Here is a 24,182-nt window from a genome sequence, read left to right as displayed (position 1 = left end):
ATGATGTAGGCGATAAAGCCAGACAACTTATAGCCTGGTTGGACAAGAGAGACAGGGACAGAAACTGGGTCTTCGAAATTCAGGATCATCGGGGCGGGGTTCATTCCACGGGGGCCGATATAGCAGAAGAGCTCCGCAACGTAATATGAAAATATGGCCTCCCCCCGGAAGATAGGGAGGCATTGGAGCAGGACTTGACAGTGGAAGAAAATGAGGGGGCCATTTGCCAGCTGCAGTCAGGCAAGGCAGCGGGGCCTCACAGACTGCCCATAAAGCTGCTCAAATGCATTGCAATTAAAGGTTGTGCCTCACATGTTCAGCATGTTTCAAATTGCAAAAATAGATGGAGCTCTTCTGATCGATCAAAGGATGGCCACAAATGTGGTTCTCCCCAAAAAGGGCAAGCCTCCCAGGGCCTGCAACTCATGTAGGCCCATATCATTGCTTCATATGGAGGCCAAGGTGCTGTCCAAGGCTTTGCCCAACAGACTAGTGAGGGTCATAACCTCTGAGATACATTTTGCTATATGTCTTGCGGCCCACTTCTTGGTGGGTAGGATTCTGCTCATCTTCTGCCTCTTTGAGAGTTATTCGGGCTATCAAATCAACTGGGACAAGTCCCTCATCTTTCCACTGACAGGGTGTCACCCGGTTCTTCCATCAACATGCTTGGCTCTGGTGGGACCACAGTGTTTTCGATACCTTGGAATCTTTGTGAGCAGGGACATCGAGGAATTCCCTAGGCAGAATCTTTTTTCTCAGCTTCAGTGCCTTAGGGAGGATGTGCCTCTTTGGAGGGCACTGCCAATCTCCTTGATGGGCAGGGCCGTGCTCTCTAAGATGATGACCCTCCCCTGCATGTCGTTCGCCCTCAAAAACACCCTCTGTAAGGTGCTGCAACAGTTTTTCTATTAGGTCAATATTGAATCGTGCAAACTCATCTGGAATGGAGGTAAAACACGGATCTCCCTCAGGAAGCTACAGAGGGATGTCCAAGGGTGGACTGGCAGTCCCTGACACCCGGGCCTATTACTGGGCCGCCCAACTGATGGTTATTGAAGAATGAGTATTTGGCGACAAGTAAGAACCGGCCTACAGGGTGAGTTTCTGGGTGACCAGGGTTATCCCTCCACCTTCGACAAAACCACACTCAGGTGGTCTTTAGGACTTGGCATGAAGCCAACAGGCATCTGGGTTGGGAATTTATATTGGCTGCCACAACTCCATTGTGGGACAGCGAGCAACTTGGGGAGGTAAAGAAACTAAGGGGCCTCCTTAGATGGGGACTGATTGGAATTGACCGATTAGGGCACGTTTGGACTGAGGGAGCACTCTTTTCCTTTGCAGACCTCCAGACTGAGTACGACATGGGGTCTGACAAGCAATATAAATACTTACAACTAAGACATGCACTATGGTTCCATGTACCTGAGGAAGAACAGCTACAGGAGTCCTCGCCCTTTAAGGACCACTTATTACTGGACCCAATGCCGATGAAGGCAGTCTCCTTAGTGTACCAGAAAATAATGAATATTTCATATGATCTGCTCTGCTCACTAAGGAAGCTTGGGAGGGAGACAGAGGACTCATAGAAGATGACAGCTGGGTGGAGGCCATCCAGAGCCCGAGAGAAATAGCCATGAGGGCCCAATTCCACCTCATACAACTATGCACACTACACAGATCCTACTTCTCCAGATCCTTTTTGCACCACATGGGTTACTACGACTCTTTGTCACTTTTTGCCAGGGGCTCTGGAACCATTGGTTCTTTCTTCTATATCCGTTGGGAATGCCCAATGAACTGTACTGGAAGGAAATCTCTCAGGTCATAGCTGTGGTTAGGGTTCCTCTGGATGCTAGATGCCTGACATTTGGCATAACAGGGGAGGAGACCTGGCACCGGTATTTTAAAATATTGATGACCTTGGCGGCAGGGATGGCCAAACAAAATATTGCAAAAACATTGGGTCCGAGTGGAACGTCGGTCATCCAGGACTGGAAGAACAACATAGACTGGTGTCAACTGGCAGAACGTGAGGTCTACCAGAGTCGGGACTGCCACTGAAAGAACGAGAAGATGTGGGGTAAATGGATCCAATACAGAGAGGAAGCAGGTGTTATGCGGGAGGGCAGGACCCTGGTTTTTACGTTCTGATGTATATGTGACACATCTGATGATATTTTCATTGTCTGAAATTGCTGTCATTCAGCACTCTCCACACTGGCTCATCATATTTACCTTCCATTTTGTAAACAATGATGTATACTGAGCAGCTGTTCAATAAAAAGACAAATTTAAAAAAATTTAAATGCTTCATCCGGATTAAGAGGACCACAATGGTCCAAATAAATGCAGACAAAAGTTTTTGGGAAATTAACAGGTGTGTCTATGGTGGGCATACAATGGTAGAAGAGTTTTATCGTGTGCCACACAGCTAGGCTCCTTAGCTTCAACATTCTCTGCCTTCTGGTCTCAGGTATTTAATTGCATTTGCAATGTTAGCCGTTTGGCTTGACCTGAGTAGTCAAAGCCCCAATTCTGTCCATTGCATTCTAGTCTTTATAATGCTCCAACTACAAGTTGTATTCCATCTTTCCCCAGGCTTCTGTCTTATGTTTTGTCCCTTCATCTGGATGCAGTGTGCCATTTCCTGCTTAGCCTGGTTTAGCCAGAGCCCTATTCTAGCATTTACATTTCAGTTTATGTAGAAACATTCAGTGGGCCATGATTGGAAATGGTATGTCGTGCCCTAAGTGATGCATAGATAATTCTTTCAAAGAACGCTAGTTCTTGGAGTATTCGATTTTTCAGCCAATTTGTACATTTTGTATAATCCTTTTAATAAACCTTACAATTGGTGTAGTTCAAACATTTTGTTTATTCTCGTAGTTGTGGTATTGAAATGTAAAATTAGATATGCTTGCTTTTGTTGAAGGACAGCCTCTAAATCTCCCCCTTTTCAATTGGGCTGGACTACGATTAGGAATTTCCACTTGAACTCTGTCCAGTGTGTGCCATTGATAGGATGTGACTGACAATTGGTGCCGAAGCTGCCTTTATTTTTATCTGAGATTTGCGCTGGAGAATCCTTTGCCTAATCTCCTGACTAGTTATTCCAATATATAATTCATGTCAGGGACATATAATTCCGTAGACATTATTTTTTTTTCTGCAATTAGAAAAACGTAGTGTGCCTCCCTTTGATATCACCCATCTGAAAATCTGTGCCCTCTACTGTTTGGCTGCTTGGCACGCATGTTGCACACTTATGATGTCCTTCCAATGGAGCCATATTCCAATTATGTCTCAAGATGGTTTTTACCGTTTCTGGAGGAGTATAGGCTCTGACTAGGTGTCTACCCATGCTTGCGTTTTTCTTAAGTGCAAACAGTCAGCATGCAAAACTGCATTCTAAGTTTGCTATGAGGTGCCAATTTTTCATAATTAATTTATTGAAGTTGTTTGTTTGGGGACAATATGTGGACACACAGACTAGCCTGTCCAGCGTTGATTTCTCTTTCTTTTCTAAGAAGCACTCTCTTGGTGTATACCATGCTCGCTAAAGTGAACGTCTTAATAGTTTTTTTGGATTCCCTTTTTCTCTCAATTTTTCGTGTAGGATAGCAGCATTATCAAAATAATTCTCTAGTGTTGTACAATTATATAGGTTTCCTGTTCAAAATAAATCAGGGTTTATAAAAATAACACTAAACTCGCAAAAAATTAAAAGACTTGGGGACATATGTAGGTAAATTACATTTACCGATTCTTAAATACCGAATTTTACCGATTCGGTATTTATGAATCGGTAAATGTAATGTAGGTAAATTATTACCGATTCGGTAAATATCGGTATTTAAGAATCGGTATTTACCGATTCGGTAATGGCAACTGGCTTCCCATTCATTCCTATGGGCCTGGAGGCCCATAGGAATGAATGGGAAGCCAGTTGCCATTACCGAATCGGTAAATACCGAATGGGTAATGGGGGAGGCAGTAACATGGGTGGCAGGGTGTCACATTGACACCCTGTTGCACCCCTGATTCGTCCATGTGTGCACATGTGGCACACATACATGCCCTAAGGGCATGTATGTCTGCCACATTGCACACTTCAATTTGCACAAAAATGCATTTTCACAGGTATTCGTCATTTACCATCAACTTTTAGTTGGTGGTAAATAACGAATCCCCACACCAATGAGACACTCCCCCTACATATCATTTCAGGATTCGGTATTTACCGAATCGGTAATTTTACCTATTCGGTAAATTACAGAATCCTGAAATATGCCCCCTACATAGCAAAAGCCTAAATACCAGTCGGTAACGGGATATTTACCGAAAATCGGCCGTTACCGACCGGTATTTGGCTTCCTACATATGGCCCTTGATCATTTCTAAAAATTGTGAGGACAAAATAATTGTTAGCAAGGATATTCATTGTTGTTTGATTTGCAAGATGCCCACCTTACCTCAGTAAATAGGCCCAACCATCCAATCCAGTACGTTTAGAAAGTTGACATTTCCTCACTTTAACTATTCTGTTTTTCTGCCTGTCTCTGAATACACGTCTGGGTTGAGTGACAGCTGGGTTGTGTGCATTCCCTCTAGACAGTCACACAAAGGGAGACGTGGTGTGACATTTGCATCCTGATTGCCCATCACAAGGCTGATTGGTCTTCCTGATGTAGAATGGGAGGGAGGAGCTGACACTTGCCCCTGAATAGGACTGTCCCTGTCCCACACAAAGAGCTGCATACACTCCCGTAGTGAGTCTTGAGCCAGTGCAGGAAAGGCAGGGACCTTGCGATCTTCAAAAGCCTTTTTGATGTCTCCCCCGCTTCAAAGGCACATTTGAATATTACTTCCCAGGACGCTTGTTTCCGATCCAGGGAAGACCTGGCTTGGCAGTTCGGGCTGGACTATTCCCATGAGGAACAGCGTCAAGACTGATTTGCATGTGGCTGGGTTTGAACTGGGATGGCGAAGTGAGCTAAACAATGATGATGTATTAAACCGAAATCTGTGACTGGGGGTGAGTATCTGAAAAGTTTCAGCACTCGGTCCATCATCTCCTTGTGTTTACATTTTGATATATGTACCGGACCACTGACGCCACCAAATCAGAACTTTTCTGGAGTCAAGGACATTCTCCCTGAAAGAGGAGCTGCTGTGCTGCAGGAAGTACTGCCACTTTGCTAACTGCTTTGCTGGTTGACCTGCTGCCTGCTGGGATCTGTGCTGAAGGAGGGACTGCAACTTTGCTACCTGCTCTGTTGTGTTGGCCTGCTGCCTGCTGTCTCTGGCTTGGGAGTGAGAGGGGCTGAACCGGCTCTCTACATCCTTCAACCCAGGATTCTCCAAGGGCTTACTGGTTTATCTCCTGTTCTCTGAAGTCACAGGCTTACAAAAGACTTCTTGGAACTCTGCTGGTGCTGCTGGACTCTGCCATCTGTGAGTCCTACACTTGCCTGAGCTGCCCCCTCCTGGGCCTCAGAATTGGGTTCTCTAGCTATTTCTGCAAAAATCGATGCATTGTCACTACTGCACCGATAGGGAAACAACGCAGTGCCCTCCTATGTCAACTCCGGCGCAGTGCTGATCAGAGGACACCCCTGCGAAGCTTCGATGATCACGCATCTACACGACTGCGAGGATCAACAACAGCACAATGCCGATTCAGAGATGCCGCTGCAAGGGTCGACTTTGACGCATCGACGATCCTTCGTTCCTCTCCAGCAAATTGACCTGACTGCAAGAAACAGACCTGACACATTGAGTCTTCAATGACTACGCTTCCTCCATACAAAGATACTTTTTTCGCTGGGCCTGCGTAGGTTCTGTAGCCAGCCAGCAATGCATCGCAGTCAGCCTGAACTTTGAATCTACCCCGATTTATTGCGGCCTGAAGTAACCTTTTAGCGCTATTTCTTCTAAGCGCTGTTTTTGGATTTAATCTTTACAAATTCATATCTCGACTTCTACTGTTTGGATTTCTGTTGTTTTTGTCTTGTTTTAATTGGATGAATATTCTCTATTTGTCTAAATTGGTGTGGAGTCTTTTGTGGTGTTTTCACTGTGTTATTGTAATTTAAGTGTTGCAGAAATACTTTTATACATTGCCTCTTAAGTTAAGCCTGACTGGGCTGTGCCAAGCTATGAGAGGGTGAGCACAGGCTAATTTAGGGTGTGTATCTGACTTACCCTGACTAGAGTGGTGGTCCCTACTTGGACAGGGTGCATATATCTGCCACCTAGAGACCCCATTGCTAACACCCTACTGGCTTACCTTCAAGACCCATGACCTGATGAGAGCTCTTCCACTGGCAGGATCTTCATGAGACACACGGTGTAAATGAACCTGGATATTTGGCGCAGAGAGTGCCATATGTATGATTAGAAAAATAAATACGCACAGGTCATGAAGGATTGGTTGAACTTATTGGTTTCCGGCCAAAGCTGGTTGAATAACTTCACAAACGTTGATTCTAGCCATGAATATATTAATAAAATGTTATGTACGAAAAAGAGCACCCATGGAAATTACATTTTCTTTCATGAAATGTGTGCAGTTTTACGATCATCCCCCTCTACACCCTTCTTTGAACTTTTAAAATAATTTTTAAATGTATTATTTTTACATTTTGCTTCTTTTTTCTATTTTGCATTTTTATTTGCAGTGTTTATTTGTGTTCTTCTGTCTTCGTGCAAGCAAAGCCTCACTGCCCTACATCTGAGGTTGTGCTTAGAAAATAGTTTGTAGTATGTGCTTGAAGCGAAAAAGATCATGTGTAGGAGCTATGACCAGAGAGTTCAAATGAATAGGTTATAGTTGGGCACATTGCACAACACCCTGTGAAACTCCGGCAAGTATGCTCTGCCCTTCTAATCCTCTGACACAGTCATGCTGCTGTAGTTGATTCCCCTCGAGGCGATAATTAACTCCTGGCAGTGAGAATGCACCTTACCACATCTGTATTTCAGGGAGGACTCAGGTTGCACTGACATTAATATACACTAATCTCCGCTGTTATACAATTGTTGGGTAAACACAAAAGATATGAGACAGCGACACCTCCCTTTTAAAGCATCAAAATGTTCTTAAAGGTTAACTTATCTTCCCAGGTGTTCATTTCTTGGCTACCAACTGATGCATCTTTGGGCCAGTTCTTCCACAGGGAGTGTTGTTAGCCATGCCATAACGATGGGTGTAGCACAGGCCCTGTAATGCCCTCCCTTGGTACATATTCCCAAGTCCCCTTAAACAAATAGGGCGGAACGGATAAAATGATGGCCCCGGTACAAGTATTGATCCGAGGCCTCCATTCGTCTATTGATCCGAGGCCTTCCAGGGACCCGGAGCCACCATGGTGCACTCGACATCGTTGCTGCTGGCAGCAGTCCTGGTCACTGGTTTCATCAACGTGGCAGAAGGACATGACGAGCAATGTAAGTGCCTCTTGCGCGTGATGCTTCTCAGTACAAAAGTATAGGGCTAAACTGCTCACCAGGAAAGGGGTGCCAGCAGGGCTTTAAGTGGGACGGGTCCTGCCGGCGCTCAGCACTGGCGTCTCTAAACAGCAGGTGTTGAGACCTGTCGGGCTCAACATTTTTTCCCTTGCCCTCAAGGTGAAAAATATATCTTACCCTCGCAGCAGTAACACCCTTCACTGCCTTTGATATAATTTAAAAACGGACTCATTATAATTCTTTCAGTCTCAACATTTCAAAACTGAAGCATTGTCAATATTATACACAACGAAGCCATAGTTCTTGCTTATTTATCTTATGCAACGAGCAACCATTGACACAGCCAATAGTCCTGGCTTGTTGAAGGTGTAATGTTACTTGGTGTATTATAAATCTGGATGCAATGACAGAAGCGGCAAAATATGAGGCGGCACACTATGCTAAGCACAGATTTTCAGCTTACGTCTTTTTAAGCCACACCCCTTTGAGAGACCCCCTAGTTTTTTCATCCCACTTAAAACCTTAGGTGCCAGTTCCAGGGTGCATACATCGCAATTGTGTGCTACTTGCTAGGGCGAGTTTTGCCAGGTATTCCTAGCCATGCACCTTTGGGCAGATAGCTTTGGGCAGGAAGTTTGCACCTATGCTATAGAGCACACATACAGGAGGAGCGTTGGCCAATACCACCCCACCTGGAATACTATTTTCGTTTGCTCCAGAAATATCTTGGTAGTACAAATCGAAGCCTAAGCACTGTCTGAGCAGCTACTCATAGCAACGCTATCAGCGGGAAATCGAATGTAAATAGGTTAAAGAGCAGAGTTTTGTAAAGGAAGCAGATTCATGAATTTATTGTAATAAGGAATCTTATTTGCACTGGTTTTGTGACATAATCAAGATGTTGACTCTCATGCACAATACCACCTCTGTGGGATGCGCAGCAGCCCTTCCCCTGCAGAGGCGCTCATTCCAAGGCACCAGTCTATGCATAATGACCCTTGAGCCTCCTCTCAGGCTCTGTGTGCCCAACCTTCGCATCCTTTTTATAAACATCGGGAAAATGTTTTCTCACTTAATCAATTCACGGATTCCCATATGCAGATGCTATCAGGTTGTCGCGAATGAATTAGGAGGCGCAATCCGTAACTGAGTTTTGACTTATTACATTTTAAGATTCTAATTTGCAAATTAATTCCTTTGTCACTCATATGAAGTTTGCACCCAAGCTCTAGTCACCCTAAAGGACTATAAGGTCCAGATACACTAACATTTTGTGCTGCTTGACTGTGATGCAAAGCAGCGAAGAGCAAAACGTTGACCCTTTCGAGCTCAAAGTTCTCCTTGTGCTGGAAAGGTAACTTTTTTTTAATTACAAAAAGTGCTTTACGCTTTTTTGCATCCCTTTGAGACAAGAGGATACTATTGGTGCGTTCCAATGCAAACACCAACAGTTACAAAGCCCTATTTACCAGGATATCTGGTCAAACCTAAAGGCTTTTTGAAGGCACCTTTGTCATTTCTTAAAAAAACACCCACTAAATGATGTGTGCTGATGTTCACACCACACATCCAATGCATGGGATCCTTCCATGTTTGTCCACACATAGGATACTCAGGGGCAGATTTACAAGCCCCCTTCGCCACCAGTACGTCACTTTTTGTGACATAATGGTGGCGTATTTTCCTGCTCCATAGTTACTTGTAAATATGGCCCCTTTACACGCAGCACTTTGCGTGAAAGGGGCGTTCCATGGGTGTTGCTGTGGGTGTTCCCACGGCATCACCCATGGAACAGGATACATCTCCAGATTTACGAGGAATCGTAAATCTGGATATGTTTGTGAATGCTATGCCTCCCCAGGGGAGGCGTGGGTAGGCGCAACGAGGAGAAATGTTTTCACTTCTTCTGGTTTTCTTTTCCTCTTTCTATTCGTGCTGCATTCTGCAGCACACATAGAAAGAGGAAATCACCCCTAATGATTGTTTTTGTTCAGGAAGGATTCCCTTCCTGCACATAAACAATCATTGAAACTATGCCGTTTTTCAACTTCTATGTGTGCTAATGCAGCACACATAGAAGTTGGAAAAAGGCATTTCAGATTGTTTTTGTGCAGGAAGGTGCTCCTTCCTCAATGAAAATAATCACCCCACGAAGCAGGCATCCTTGCACCATGGTGCAATGGTGCCTACGCATGGCAGTAGTTTGTGCGCCAGCACAGGGGTAAGCACAGAGATGCCACATTTGTTGTAAATATGCCGCATCCCTGGGCTTTGAAAGTGACTCAGTGCGGCGCAGCCAAATGGCTTGCATTCCACACTGAGTTACTTTCTTGTAAATCTGCCCCTGAGCGCTTATATAAAAAGGCCATTGTGGAAGCCTCCAAATACTTTTATAGAGGGTGAATTCTGAACGCCCATGGGAAATTTTTAAGCTTGCAAAAGAGATTTCTTCGTTTGACAGCACCCTATCGCCTGGACTCCACTCTCAAACATTATGGAACCAAGTGGCCATCTTTCTCACTGAGAAGGTTCAGTTGATTAGGAACAACATTCTGAACCTGGATCACCCTATCCAGTCAAGATCAAGCAATGATTCTGCATGGTAGTCAAACAGCTACCTTGGCAACCACATCCAAGATTCCCAGAAACCAGCCTCTTTTTCATTGGCCATCTATCTCATTAGGGGTGACGCTCGGACATAATACAATGTAGATTAGGCTCTCCACTGGATCTTTTCCCATCTATTTTCTCCTCAAAAATTTCTCTATTTGCAATCCAATCACTGTGGATATAGTTACACTTTCATTCACCACTGGAGATTTTTCCTCGCGGCTTGAAAACGGGATTGTTAGACCTCTTTTAAAAAAAGCCAATCAGTTACAATGTGCTCTTTCCAACTATCATTCCTTCATTTTGCTTCCTGTAGCAGCAAGACATTTGAAGAACTTGGCTGCATCCCAACCTACATAATATTTGAAATAGAAAAAATACTTTTGGAATTGTCAAGTTGCCTTTTGTGCCTCCAGAAGTACAGTCTACTCTGGTAGCGGTACAAGACGACCTGCCTAGGGCTGCTGACAAAAATGACACTCAATTTGTCATCAGACTTTGATACTATGTGTCATAAACTTCTATCCTGCCTTGAAAACTGCAGGATACTTAACATTGCCTTGACTTGTAACAATCTTTTTTTAGACCCGGGAATCACACCGTTAGGTTATATTTGTTCAGATCCCCAGACTAGTTCCACGGGTGTCCCTCAAAGGGCCCTTATATCACCCCTCTTATCTAATGCTCATACCAGGCTTTGCTTGAACACCTGCAGTCATTTGAATGTACTTTGTACACTCCTATGCACGTTGACACCCAATCTATTTTTGAGATACAGAAATGTTGTCATACTTTCCTCTCTTTCTGCTGAAGATCAAACTGTGGGTGGATGGTAATTGGTTGAAAATCAGGACCCGGTGACTCCCGGTGCCTAATCATCCACAGGCATGTCTTTCCATCTGTTGGCGAAATGATCTTGACCTACCTGTGGAACATGTAAAGAGCCTTGGTGTGAACACTGACTCTACACGGAGGATGGGTCTCGAGTATCTTTGGTGGCTTCATCCTGCGTCTATTGGCTGAAGCACCTAAGGCCAGTTTTAAAGACTCACCTGGAAGAAGATAGAAACACAGTTGTGACTGCCTGCACTGGTTCCAGGCTAGACGGCTGTGGTGGCCTTTACAGTGGCATTCCTAAGTCTTTAATTAAGACTTCAATTGATGAAGAGTCGATCAGTAGAACTCACTTTGGGAGCTCCACCAGCGCCTTGTCACTCAAACTTCAATGGCTACCAGTCCACAAACAGTTTTAAAATGTGATGCCAGGTCCATAAATGCCGTTATGATATATCTCCTCTTTATCTCAAGCCTTGCCTAGTTCTCTACATCTGTACATCCAGCCTAGTGTCTTTGTTTCTCCAATACCTTGGGGCTTATTTACAAGCCCCTCACACCGACGGTGCCCCTGCGGAACCTGCTGCCCCATATTTGCAAGGACACATATAGCCACCCTGCATGACTTTTCGTGTCCTTGTAAATATGGCCCCTTTACACAAAGCACTTTGCGTGAAAGGGGCGTGCCATGGGTGCTGCTGTGGATGTTCTCACGCAACACCCATGGCTTCTGCTGCATTTCCAGATTTACGAGAAATCGTAAACCTGGAAATGTGTCAGAATCCTATGCCTCCCCAGGTGAGGCGTAGGGAGTCACAACGACTAAAAATGTTTTCTGCACAAAAACAATCATCCCTGTGATGCAGGCACCCTTGCACCATGGTGCAATGCACTTGCAATTTTCTTCGACTTCCAACTGATGATAGCCTTTATCCAAATCAAGGTGAGAGAAGACTTTTGCACCATTTAATTGTGTTACCATGTAAGCAATATGTGGACCCGGATGTCGTTCTCACCCAATTGCCTTGTTTGCCTGACGCATCTACAGCTCCTTCCCTGTCCTTTTTTGGTATTACCACTATGGGAGAAACCTTTGGCGTGGGACCAGTAGATCATTCAATGATAATGCTTAAGGAACAATTCAAGTTCTTTTTCAACAGCGTCTTCTAAATGAAATGCAATTCAGCTATGTCTTTGAGCAACAGGGCGGACATCCTCAAAAATATGCAGCTTTACTTTCATATTCTTAAGCGTTCCTAAACCACGAAACAATGGAGGGAATTGACTATTTCATGATGAGCATTCAGGTTGTAGTTTATGGGAAATGTCTCACATCAGCAGCTGTGCTGAAGATGAGTCGACAGGCACTTGACACTGTACCTTGAAGCACATGGATGGGTGCTTGCACCTTCGTTTTCTTGTGTTTCATCATCACTACAAATGAACCTTGTTTTTTTTTAAGCCGTCGATGCAGCCCATGTATACGACTTGGTTTTCTATGGCATAAATTTCAGTAATGGAGAGAATTCATTCTATTTCTCCTCAGGCATAATGTTTATAGAAGCACCACTGTAGATGAAGGAAAGTATCAAACAACCATTCACTTTCAGTGTAATCTTCGGACAGTGTTTGAATACTTTTGGTGCCTAAGCATGTTGACTTTCCTTTAACTGACATTTTTCTTCACATGTGGCCAGTCCAACATGAGCACACTTTTCTGAGGTAAACATCAACGTGACACAACGATCTTCTTCACTTCAATTGATACTGATATAGAAAAACTGCTTGACGATGATTCAGATGACAATCAACTGCTTTCAGTGTAGATTTGCCTTTGCTGATGTCGCCGCTTGACCTTGTGGATGTCAGTCGAACATTGCTTCTGAAACGTGCCGTTGGGCATTTTGTCCTAGTGCCATGATGCACTTACTTTATCCTTTGCGTGTCAAACAGACACAAAGTGGTTCTGCTTTCCACAACCTTTACATATCTGTCCAATGGCGAGACATTTGCCTTTGTGTGGAAATGAAAGTCCGCATCTTAAAAAAACTACCATTTACTTGTAGACATCACCTTGTGTCCTTCAGTCTTTGGCTTACTTTTAACACTTAGGATTGATTCAATCTGGACACCGCCAGCCTCCATGTCATTAGCTTGTCTATCTGTACGCTCTGCAGCTCTGGCAGCTATTAAAACTCCAGACACAGAGTTTCTTTCAGCCTTCGTCATTTGAAGCAATCTGCCAAGCATCCATTGATAACTCCAAGACATATTGCTTCTTCACCTTTGAATTAATTGAAAATACAGTGTTTGATGAGTGTTTTGAGTCTCTCTGCAAATGTATCAATGGTTTCACCAACTTTCTGTTGTTCTTGACTAAAAATGTATCTTTGGTCATCTACATTGGGCATTGGATTGAATTTGAGATTCAAATTTTCTTTAATCTGACTGTATCTGATTTCTTCATAAGTTTGCTGCCTCTTCCTCATTATTTCTTTTACACTTTTTGACTTCTTTTATACCAACAGCAGCAAGATTCTTGAAGTATTTGGTAATCTTTTTGTTATCAGCCTCTTCAAGTGCATCAAGATATTATCAAATATCTCTATCCACACCATCCACCTATTGCCAGTGATAGGACCGGATTCTTGCCTACCTTATAATCTCCAAGAATCCTCTCAGGTCGCCAGAATCTTTTTATCTGCTAAATAGTGTAGAGGGGAGGAAATTCAAATCTCAATACATAATCAACAGAATCAAATTTCCGTTCCAAAGGACCACTGACTCCGAATCTAAATTTTTAGGATTTTATTACAACCAAGAATAACTGCACATACAAACACCTCAATACAAGGTGAAGAAAATAAATGGGCACTAGTACAAAGGAAATTCTACGCAAAAGTCTCCTTTGACTCAGAATAGGAAGCATAATCACTTACAAAAGCATAAGAAATGCAATCATTAGTCCGATGTCTACATTAGGAATCATTAGCCTAAAAGAGAAAATCAATTAGTCTATCCCTACTCTATCTCTAAGGTGACATCCCTACTTAGCATTTCCCTTCCCAGGCAAGAGAATAAAAAGGTGTCAGAAGTGAAGTCTTCCTTAGAAGTACATTCACTTAGTCAGAGCTCGTTCTAAGATGCTCCTTCTAGCTTCCAATCTAAACCTCAACTCCTCCACCCTCAGGGCGCTGTCCCTAATATAGAATCCCAAAAACGTAGAACACGCCCTTCGGCACACCTCTTCAGCCAGATCTTCTCCCAGTACTTTTCCAGTGAAACTTGTACTCCATCCAACGACAGTTAGCTTGACCTTGGATCCCAGGCACCTTCTCCGCTGAAAGTATCATCCGTAAATTCCGATGTACTCCCCTGTTGGCTTCTCGTACCATCCTAACTCCTAAAACAAAGACCTAGTCTCTCTAACGAGCTAAATGTCTTTGCACCTGCAACAGAAACATGGGAACAAAAAACTTTTCACTTCTCTAAGATTTTCCAGTCTCTTGAAACCCAAAGCCTTTACCAAGGGAAATCATTTTCGGCCTACAACGTTTAGCTAACATAAGAAAATGATCCGGCCTTTCTCTTTAAACATATATGCGATCAGGCCTTTACACTGTTAAACACACTCTAAAATCACACTATAAACATTAATTTCATTACTCTTCATACGAGAATAAGCAAACTACACATGCAACTTTAAGATGGTGCACGTTTAAACCTAATGCACCGCGTTACATGAAAACCAAACATCATGCATTGACTAAAATACATTTTCAGTGAACTTACGACATTACTCTTCATAGTTACATTTCTAGTCACACCTATGTTAAACAAATCTAATGATACATTTCTATGTCACACCTAAACTACTTTGATTAATATGTGGGTGCGGACTAACAGTGAATATGATGCATCCCTACAAAATTTCAGAATAACGTGACGCTCTATCAGTTCCCCTCTTTGATGACAAATGTCATCACACCATCTCACAATTCCCTTGGAGAAAGAACCGATCTAAACAGTACTTTTTGCCATTCTCCCCTGTCGGAATCTCTCCATTCTCTTAATGTTCTGATATTGACTGTCCTGCAGTCTAGCTATTCACATTTCACTCGCTCTGAGAGCTCTTTCAATTCTGTTTCCTCTGTACCACTTATAAGCTCTGATGAATCCCCACAAACAAATCACACAAACCACAATAATAATGAGGGGTTTTAGCACAAACCCAAGGACCCCTTTCCCAAATCTGCAAACCAACTCCCCACACGACCAAATCCCTTACCAATCTTTTCCCACATCCCTTCTTGGGTCAGATCCTCAATCTCTTGATGGATCGTGGTAATGTTGTCTATATACCTCTCCAGATCCTTACAGTTGTCTGGAATATACGTGCAACATTCCTGAACTTTCAATAATTTACAGACTCCGCCCTCTTTTGCTAATAATACGTCTAAAGCATGGCGATTCTGCAAAACCATTGTCCTTATCGATAACATCTCTCCATCCACCAGTATCAAAGACCTTGCTGTATTCATCGACAGCTCATCAACCACAGTTGCCAGTCTTCTGATCTTCACATCATTCAAAACCGCACCCAAACTCGGTATCGTTGCTCCAAAAATATCTCCAAGCAACGTCCCTGCACTCACAGCTCTCTTTGCTCTAGAGTGATGTCCAGTTTCCAAAAGCTCCAAGTCTTCTGCATGAAAGATTTTTGGAAAAATAATTCCCAAATAACATGTACCATACCAATTCGCAGGCAACCTCACATAGGCATTCCTTCCACACACATAGTAAACAGTTGGAATCACTTGCACCGAGCCTTGCAAAAAGTTCTCAGCTGAGTCTTCCATAGTGAAAATATGATCACACGTACTTTGCCCTACCGAAACCTTTTCATAGTAGGTCTGAGGACGTCTCACACACAACTTCCCCTTTTGCACCTGGTCCAATGCTATGGGTCCATAACTCCCCTTAGATCTGTGTAATCTTTCCTCATCTGTCCAATCTACTGGACTATCTGCTGTATTTCATGTTTCAGTTAGTTTTCTATATCTATCTTCCACTTGACCTATAAACTTCTTCTCTGTATCTGACAACGAACAAGTTAAATTATGCCGATGAGCATAAGCCGTATCCAGTTCCAAAGGCGGTATGAAATACTTCCGGAGTCTGTCCTCCGACTAATAATAATTGTACTTATTCAAATGCTTGTAAGCTGGAACCTCAGGAAGTACTGCATCGTAATTGGAAAAGACATACTCAAACTGACCTCTCTCATAGAAGATACTAAGCAACAAACTACAAGAAATTCCATACGTCAGTGGAAGGTGATGGTACCTGATACCCTCATCCACAGAAGAAGATAACTGCATGCACGCATAACAGTCTTTCGCATCCATCGCATCCACATATTCATATAGCAGCTTCACATATGCATTGAGCTTAAAATCACTTCTAGACACATCTCTTCGATTAGTAAAGCTCTTTTAGCTCCTATAGTAACCTCCTTTTGGCTAGAAGTGGTAGGCGTAGGTGTTCCCTGTACCTTCTCTTCCTGCTCATGTGAAACGATATATGAGGCTACAATTATTATGATTATAGAAACTAACACAAACCCTTTAAGTATACCTATCACTAATTTAGACCTACGGTGAGTATTTCCAGCATCCGTGATCTCGCAAAGTTCTCAAAGTTCTTAGTCTCAGCAGCAACAATTAAGAGTCCATTTCTCCTCTGCGCATCACTTGCTAACCAGTTCAAAAAACACTTAAAAAGCTGGAAAGCCCCTTGTGATTTCAATTCCTTATTTACACAGTCCATAAAAAGAAAGTCCCTAAATTTATTCTTCTTTCACTCGGGCCTAGGTTATCTTCTTTTAGACCTTTATATACAACAAAGTTCACCTTCAGTCCAAAATAAGATCAGCTCCCAAGATCTCTAAAACACGCTGCAAAAGTTCAAGACGAAGCACCACTAGTTCCTGATGCGGTGGTACATAACCAAAGGTTGGAAAATCCAGCGTCTCCAGAATAAGTTCACGGATTTTGCTTAGAAGTGGTGGATTCGGAATAGTGAGAGTCAGTATTCCTTCGATCTCCACTCCTGGAGCCAACAGCAGCACATCCACTTTCAGATTCGGGGAATCGCTGACCAGCGTCAAAGACTTCAGCCTCCCCGAGCTCAACACTCCTGGCATCAGTCACAGCGTATGTCCACTCTGGTGAGGCATACCTTTGACATGGCACTCTTGTTCTCCTGGATCTTCTCAGACTACCTCAAACTTGTTCTTCATCACTCTGTTCAGATTCAGAGGTTCCAGAAACTGGGGCAAGATCTCTTTCAGGTGCCAACCTCAGGTTCAGCCGCCTCTGTCTTCCATGCCAAACCTCTTCTGCTTCTGTAGCACCACTGCTCTCCCTCTGGGTACCCTGTGCACTACTTCCTCCTTCAGCAGAATTTGACTCTACTCCACCCACAGCAATACTTTCTCCGTCCGAGTCAAATTCGGGGCCTTGATTGATACAACCCCTTTCAGCTCGATCTAGTGCACAACCAACTGCATCAGCAACCCTCACAGCTTGACTTGCCCTCTCAGATGGCCCTGTCACGTCAGCTGGATTTTCATTCACGAGAGGGGCTGTTTCTTCCAAGGGTGCTGGGACTCTCCGGGTATGGGAGGCATGCACCCAGTTCGGCAATCCTCCACACTTCACTGCCGTATTCGTGACCAGTATTACCTGGTACGGGCCACGCCAACGAACATCCAGGCAACTCTTCCTCATGTGTTTACATACAAGCACCCAATCTCCTGGGCACAAGTCGTGGTACAATTCACTTGCGGCTGGAACAGTTGCTGCTTGTACCTGCTGGGACACAGAATGGACTACGTCAGCCAGTCCCTAACAGTAGTCGAGAATCAAGTCATCAGTGATGCTAATTAGAGCAGTAGCAGGTATCGCTGGTAATCACATTGCCCTCCCCATTAGAATCTCATGAGGTGACAACCCCGTTCTCCTATAGGAATACTACGAAGGCTCATGAGGACCAAGGGCAGTGCGTCAGGCCATTTCAGTGATGTCGATGAACACACTTTTGCCGTCCGTGCTTTTAAAGTTCCATTAACTTGTTCCACAATCCCAGAAGCCTCTGGTCGATAACTGCAATGTAATCTCTGATCCACATTCAAAGCAGCACAGAGCAATTTCACTGTGAAAGTGTGTCCCTCTATCCGACTCCAAAGAGGTCGGAAAACCGAACCTAGGGATAAGTTCCCTCAACAACAGCTTAGCTACAGTGAGTGTGTCACACCTACATGTTGGGTACGCCTCCACCCACCTTGACAAGACACACACCACAACCAGAATGTATCTCAGCCCATTACACTTTGGCATCTCTATGAAGTCCAATTGCATTCTATTGAAAGGCCCTCCTGACCTCCCAATGTGACTCAAAGTTACAGCAGTTCTCTTTCCCACATTCATTTGCTGACATGTAACACAACTCTGACATACAGCTTCAGCAACTGCACGAAACTTCGGATTGTACCATGTCTGTCTGAACACTGGCACCATTGCATCTCTGTCAAGCTCGTCCATCACTCGAAACCCACACATCCACGTCTCCCTTCTCACATCCTAACCTTATCCAGCCATCTCATTCTTGATCAGTAACCTCATCCTGCAATCCTTTTAGTTCCTCCCATGTATCGGCCATGGCTAACATCATGCTGAGCTCGGTTCTTTCTTGGCTTTTTCCAGTATATCCTCCAGTAAATATGCATCCTTGTTCTGCACAAAACCGTACAACGTCATCTGCGTAATTATTTCCCAATGAAACAAAGTTGTTTCCCTTACAATGGGCAGAACATTTAACAACTGCAATCTCTTTGGGACATTGTAATGCTTCCAACAATTGTCTCACGTATTCACCATTTCTGATGGGCAAACCGGAAGACGTCATGAATCCTCTCTGTGACCATAACTGTCCGAAGTCGTGAACCACACCAAACCCGTACTGACTGTCAGTGTAAATCATTATCCGGATCTGATCAGAAGCCAAACAGGCATGGGTCAAAGCAATGATTTCAGCTACCTGTGCAGAGTGTACTCCTTCTAAACAAGCAGCTTCATCAACTCCTGTGATGGTACATACAGCAAACGCTGCTCTTAATCGACCAACATCATCTCTTAAACATGAACCATCCACAAAGAAAATTTCATCAGGCTCAGGGAGCGGTTCATCAACAATGTCTGGTCTCAGTTTGGTGCATAGTTCAGTCCCATCAAGACAATCATGATCCTCACAATCTTCACCCTCGGCATTTGGGATAGGCATCAATGTTGCAGGATTCAAAACAGAACACCTCTTCAAAGTCACATTTTCTGCAGCAAGTATAACTTGTTCATAACGTGTTAACCTGTTGTTCGTGAGGTGCTGTGCTTTGATCCTTGTCATCAACAGTTCAACAGAGTGTGGCACATAAACTGTAAACGGATGTCCCATTACAATACTTTCACACCTTTCAATGCTGACACCTGTTGCAGCAACGGATTTAAGACATCTGGGCAACGCAGAAGCTACTGGATCTAAAGTAGCTGAAAAGTAGGCAACTGGTCTACGGACACCTCCATGATTCTGAGTCAGAACTGACAATGCACAACCTTCTCTCTCGCAACAGAACAACGTGAAAGCCTTGTTGTAATCAGGCATTCCCAAAGCTGGAGCACGACACATGGCTTCTCTCAGCCTTAAAACTTGCATCAAACAGTCATTGTTCCATGGTACCGAATCACCCACATCTTTGTGCATCAGCCGTTGTAAAGGCTTCTCTTCAAAGGAGAAGTTAGGAATCCATTGGCGACAGTAGCCAACCATCTCCAGGAACATTCTGACTTCTCTCTGGGTAGTAGGCACAGGCATATTCATAATGGCCTCAATGCGACCTGGTGACACCTTTCTCTTGCCCTTCTCAATTCAGTGACCCAAATACTGCACTTCACTCAAACAGTACTGCAACTTGTTTGGGGACACCTTGTGTCCATTCTCTGCCAAATGATTCAGCAAAGCAATGGTATCAATTCTGCAAGCGTCTTTGGTTTCTGAAGCAATGAGCAAGTCATTGATGTATTGCACCAGAACAGAGTTCTGCAGCAACACAAGACTTTCAAGATTCTTCTTCAAGATCTGATTAAAGATCGATGGACTCTCTGTGTACCCCTGGGGGATATGACACCATGTTAACACACAATTTTCCAGCCGGAAAGCAAAAAGAAATTGACTTTCCTCATGAAGTGGTATCGAGAAGAATGCTTGACACAGATCAATCGCAGTAAACCACTCAGCTTCGCATGGAATTTGAAACAGGATCACAAATGGATTCGGTACCACCGGACAGCATGGAACAACTATCGTGTTGACCTTTCGCAGTTCCTGCACGATTTTGAATTTTCCACTCGGTTTCTGTAGTCCCATGATAGGGGAATTACATGGGCTACCCATGATCTCCCTCAAAATTCCTTGCTTAATCATAGATTCAATTACAAGTTTGATCCCTGCAATAGTCTCAGGTGACAAATTGTACTGGGGTGTCCTAGGAAATTCTGCGTTCGTCTTGACCTGAATTTTCACTGGCTCTACATCTTTGATCAATCCAATCTCTTCTCCAGTGAAATCCCACACATCAAGTGACACCGAATCCCTCAAATCAAGTGGGAGTTCCTCCACTGTCAGCGCTGGGTATGTTTTTATACACACGTGCTGATTTGCAACCTTGAAGGTCGCATCATCATCCTTTGTTTGCACTTCAACTCCCTTCTGTGTGCAATAAATGGTGCAATTCAGTTTGCACAACAGATCTCTTCCTAACAGGGAAACTGGACACGAGTCACACACCAAAAACTGGTGTGGGTCCCGGAAAGTTCCTATTCTCACAGGAATTGACTCTGTCAATGGACTAGTTAATTTCTTATTTGCTACAACAACAACTTGGATTGATTGTCCCAAGAGGGGTAGGTTAGGGACTACTGCTGATCTCACAGTAGACCGGGTAGCACCAGTGTCAACCAAAAAGGTGGTAGGGTGACCATCAACATCTGCTTCTACAAATGGTCCCCTCTGGTCTACCTCCAAGACTGCTCCAAGCTCCTTGATGAACACTTTTAACTATAGGTGGCTGGGGAACTTGCACCTGTGGACTAATAGTCCCCCCTTTCACCAACTTCGGTCTAGTCACTATGGGAACTACCTCAGGTACAGGTACCTGAGCTATCTCTACTTCTTGCTGCACCTGATTCATTGGATTCAAGGGAAACTCGCGTTTCCAGTGTCCATCCTGGTGACAAAGATGACACGCAGTGGTCTTCTTCAATGTCGCCACATCCATCCCTGCCTTGGGATCAACTGACTTGGGTTTTCCCTGACCTTGGACATTCCTTCCTTGGTTATCTCCTTGCCTCCTTCCTAATGTACCTCCACTAGGCTGAGCTTGAGCTGTTTGCATCTGAACAAGCATCAACTTGTCTTTCAACTTTCTGTGCTTCGATTCTATCTCATCACTACAGTACCTGCCATATCGCAAGATCTCATCCACTGGTTTGTTCTGCCAACAAATCAAATGTTGCTGTATCATTAGACTAACTTCTGGTCTCAACCCCAACACAAACTTCAAAACAAACTGTCCCATGTCTTTTGTATCCAATGCATCTAACCCACTGTTCTGCTTAAAGGCCTCCAGGAGTCTTTCATAGTATTCATGCACTGTCTCTTTTGGCTCTTGGACTGTCCGATCTATTTTGACCCAATCAATATCCTGAGGTGAAATTTTCTACTGCAGCCACATAATCACTTGTTCAAACTTCTTCATGACTATGGGTGGCGGACCATTCGAAACAGGATCCCTTTCAAGCTCTGAAGTCGGCCATTCAACAGCAATTTTACATGCCGACCATAAATCGCTCGGAACCACAATGTCAAACAACGTGTTCAAATCAATCCACAACACCTTTGAGATCTTGACAAACCGATCGACCTGCTTGTACCACTCGACGGGCTTCCCCCGCAAGCGGGGAAAATCGTTCGTAAATGCAGCCAAATCACCCCTACTCCAAGGCACATGCACATATACTCCATTCTGTACCTCTCGTAAAGGGAAATTTCCTACATCCACCATCCCCCCACCTGGAGGAGGCGTCTCTCCCACCATCTTTTTACAACTCTTCTTCTTGGAGCACCTTTCTTCCCATTTATCAAGCATGATCCATGCACGCATTGCTATGATCAAATCCTTGATATGGGTCCTCAACCCCATGACCCTCTTCTCCTCCAATTCTTGGTCGCTATACTGCAATCTATGGCTTCCCTGCAATGATTTCATTTTAGACAGGTCCACCTCATACCTTTTAGCCAATTCTGACAACTTTTCATGTGCAGTTCTTGCCTTGCGAGTCACATCCTTCACTACAAAAAGTAACTCATCTTGTTCATACATGTACATTCTTTCAAGAGGCAAATTTCCACTTATTATTTCATCTACTTCTGCTTTCAACCTTACTACATTTAACATTCTCCCTTTCAAGACTCCCTTCAGAATTTCTCGACCAACTGCCCCATTCCGTTTGTCATACTCGCATTCCTGTTCTCGAGGTCTATTCAATACTGTCATATTCCTAGAGACTGGTCGGTTTCCTGAATTGCCTCGCTCCTCACTCTCTACCATTCTTTCAGACTGACTCCTTACAGGAGGTTCCCACATCCTCAGATTCGACCTCGACTCGGCCAAAGACCTTGGTCTTACTGATCTCGCATCCACCTATCCCCTAGAAGAGTCTGCTGTGGCTGGCAATGGCGTACTCCATTCTATAGGTTTTGGAGTCTGCTCCATCTCACTCACTGATCCTCTTCCCTCAACCACACTCCTTGATCCTGCGGTCGACTGTGCTAGACTACCAACCTCCTCTTGATCTGGGTCATACACTGAAACAATAGGTCCAATGGTAACCGGTACCTTTAAAGCATCTGGTAACCTCACACCTCTCCCATCCTCTGTGCTTGCTACAGACTGATTTTTCACGTCCTCAGTTCCTGTCGAGATTTTCCCTACTACTCTCACCTCTGATTGAGTCTGTAATCCGCTAGTCCCTTCTGCTTGAGCCGACTTCCCTTCATAGGAATCTGGATTGTATGGAGGTGGTCTCTCAGACAGTAACCTCTCTACTAGACTGTCATCTGTATCACTGTCATCGTCATCTGCACTCTTTGACTTAGCACTGTCTGTCTTCTCTAGTAGCAGGTACAACCTGTCCCCCTCTATCGTTTTTACTCTCCACCTCTTCTCTTGTGCATCCCACCTCGCATCCTGGAATGCCTTAATTGTCTTCTTCACCCTTTCTTGACTACGATCTCTTTTCCTGTCATGCGTGGCTCTGATCCATGCATGCAATGCCTCAAACTGAGATGGTCTCGGCAAAGGTCGCAACAAAGACATTACAGATTTCAACTGAAGCAACACCTCCAAGCTGAAAGTACCATATCGTGGGAAAGCTAGTTCTCCATCGCCATGAGTCATTTTATGCCAATTTTCAAGTCAAATTATAGTATGCATACCCACATTTCCCGCCATATAATGCGCCAGAGTATCCTCAGGAGGGGCTTCTTCTCCCCCTCGAGTAACCACATGTTTGTCACCTCTACATAATTCTCGGAAAATCTTAAAACATTACATGATGGACACATTTTTGATCGCACACGATGTTTTCGTTCACTTCCTGATGTCAATCCACCAATAGCAGCGCGACTCACATCAACCAACCTATCGCAGCGCGACACCTTCTGACGTCACTTTTCCTCTGCTCGCAGCAGTTCCCCTCCTTCACAATTCACGTCTCACCCTTGCATTCGTCCCATTCACACTCTGAAGTAATTATCTGTTCATGAAACGGATGGACAATCTCTCGAAATTGTTGACGTCAACTGGCAACTGTCTGTCTGCGAAACAACCGAACAATCGCCTCAACTGATAGGTTTCAATCACTCAAAGCTCCACATACAACAACCCACGACCAGGGTCGGTTACTCACGCACTCGCACATTCGCTCCCCCTATCTCGGTCTGGGTAATTGATGACGTCTCACGATCCCCTTTCGGTGGTCAACAAAATCTACCGTAAGTGTCTTCTACAACACAATCACTTAAGCTACTTGTGGAGCCTAAGATTTTCCCGGGCAGCGCGCGCTCACTGCCTGATCTCACAATCACTC

At 44.1% G+C, this 24,182-nt stretch overlaps 1 protein-coding gene across 1 annotated transcript in view; it reads left to right on the top strand.

Annotated features, from left to right (window-relative positions):
• The first annotated feature begins 7,298 nt into the window (after nucleotides 1-7,298).
• LOC146801728 (uncharacterized) overlaps nucleotides 7,299-24,182 on the top strand; it is a 119,730-nt gene continuing 102,846 nt past the window's right edge. The window contains exon 1 of the mRNA XM_085621196.1: nucleotides 7,299-7,455. Within this exon, the coding sequence (XP_085477322.1) occupies nucleotides 7,374-7,455 (82 nt within the window). The 5' untranslated portion in view covers nucleotides 7,299-7,373. The remainder of the gene's footprint in view (nucleotides 7,456-24,182) is intronic.

The sequence above is a fragment of the Triturus cristatus genome, chromosome 8 (assembly GCF_964204655.1).
Source record: "Triturus cristatus chromosome 8, aTriCri1.1, whole genome shotgun sequence".
Lineage (NCBI taxonomy): Eukaryota > Metazoa > Chordata > Amphibia > Caudata > Salamandridae > Triturus > Triturus cristatus.
Note: the sequence above shows the minus strand (reverse complement) of the source record. Positions and strands in the feature narration are given on the sequence as shown.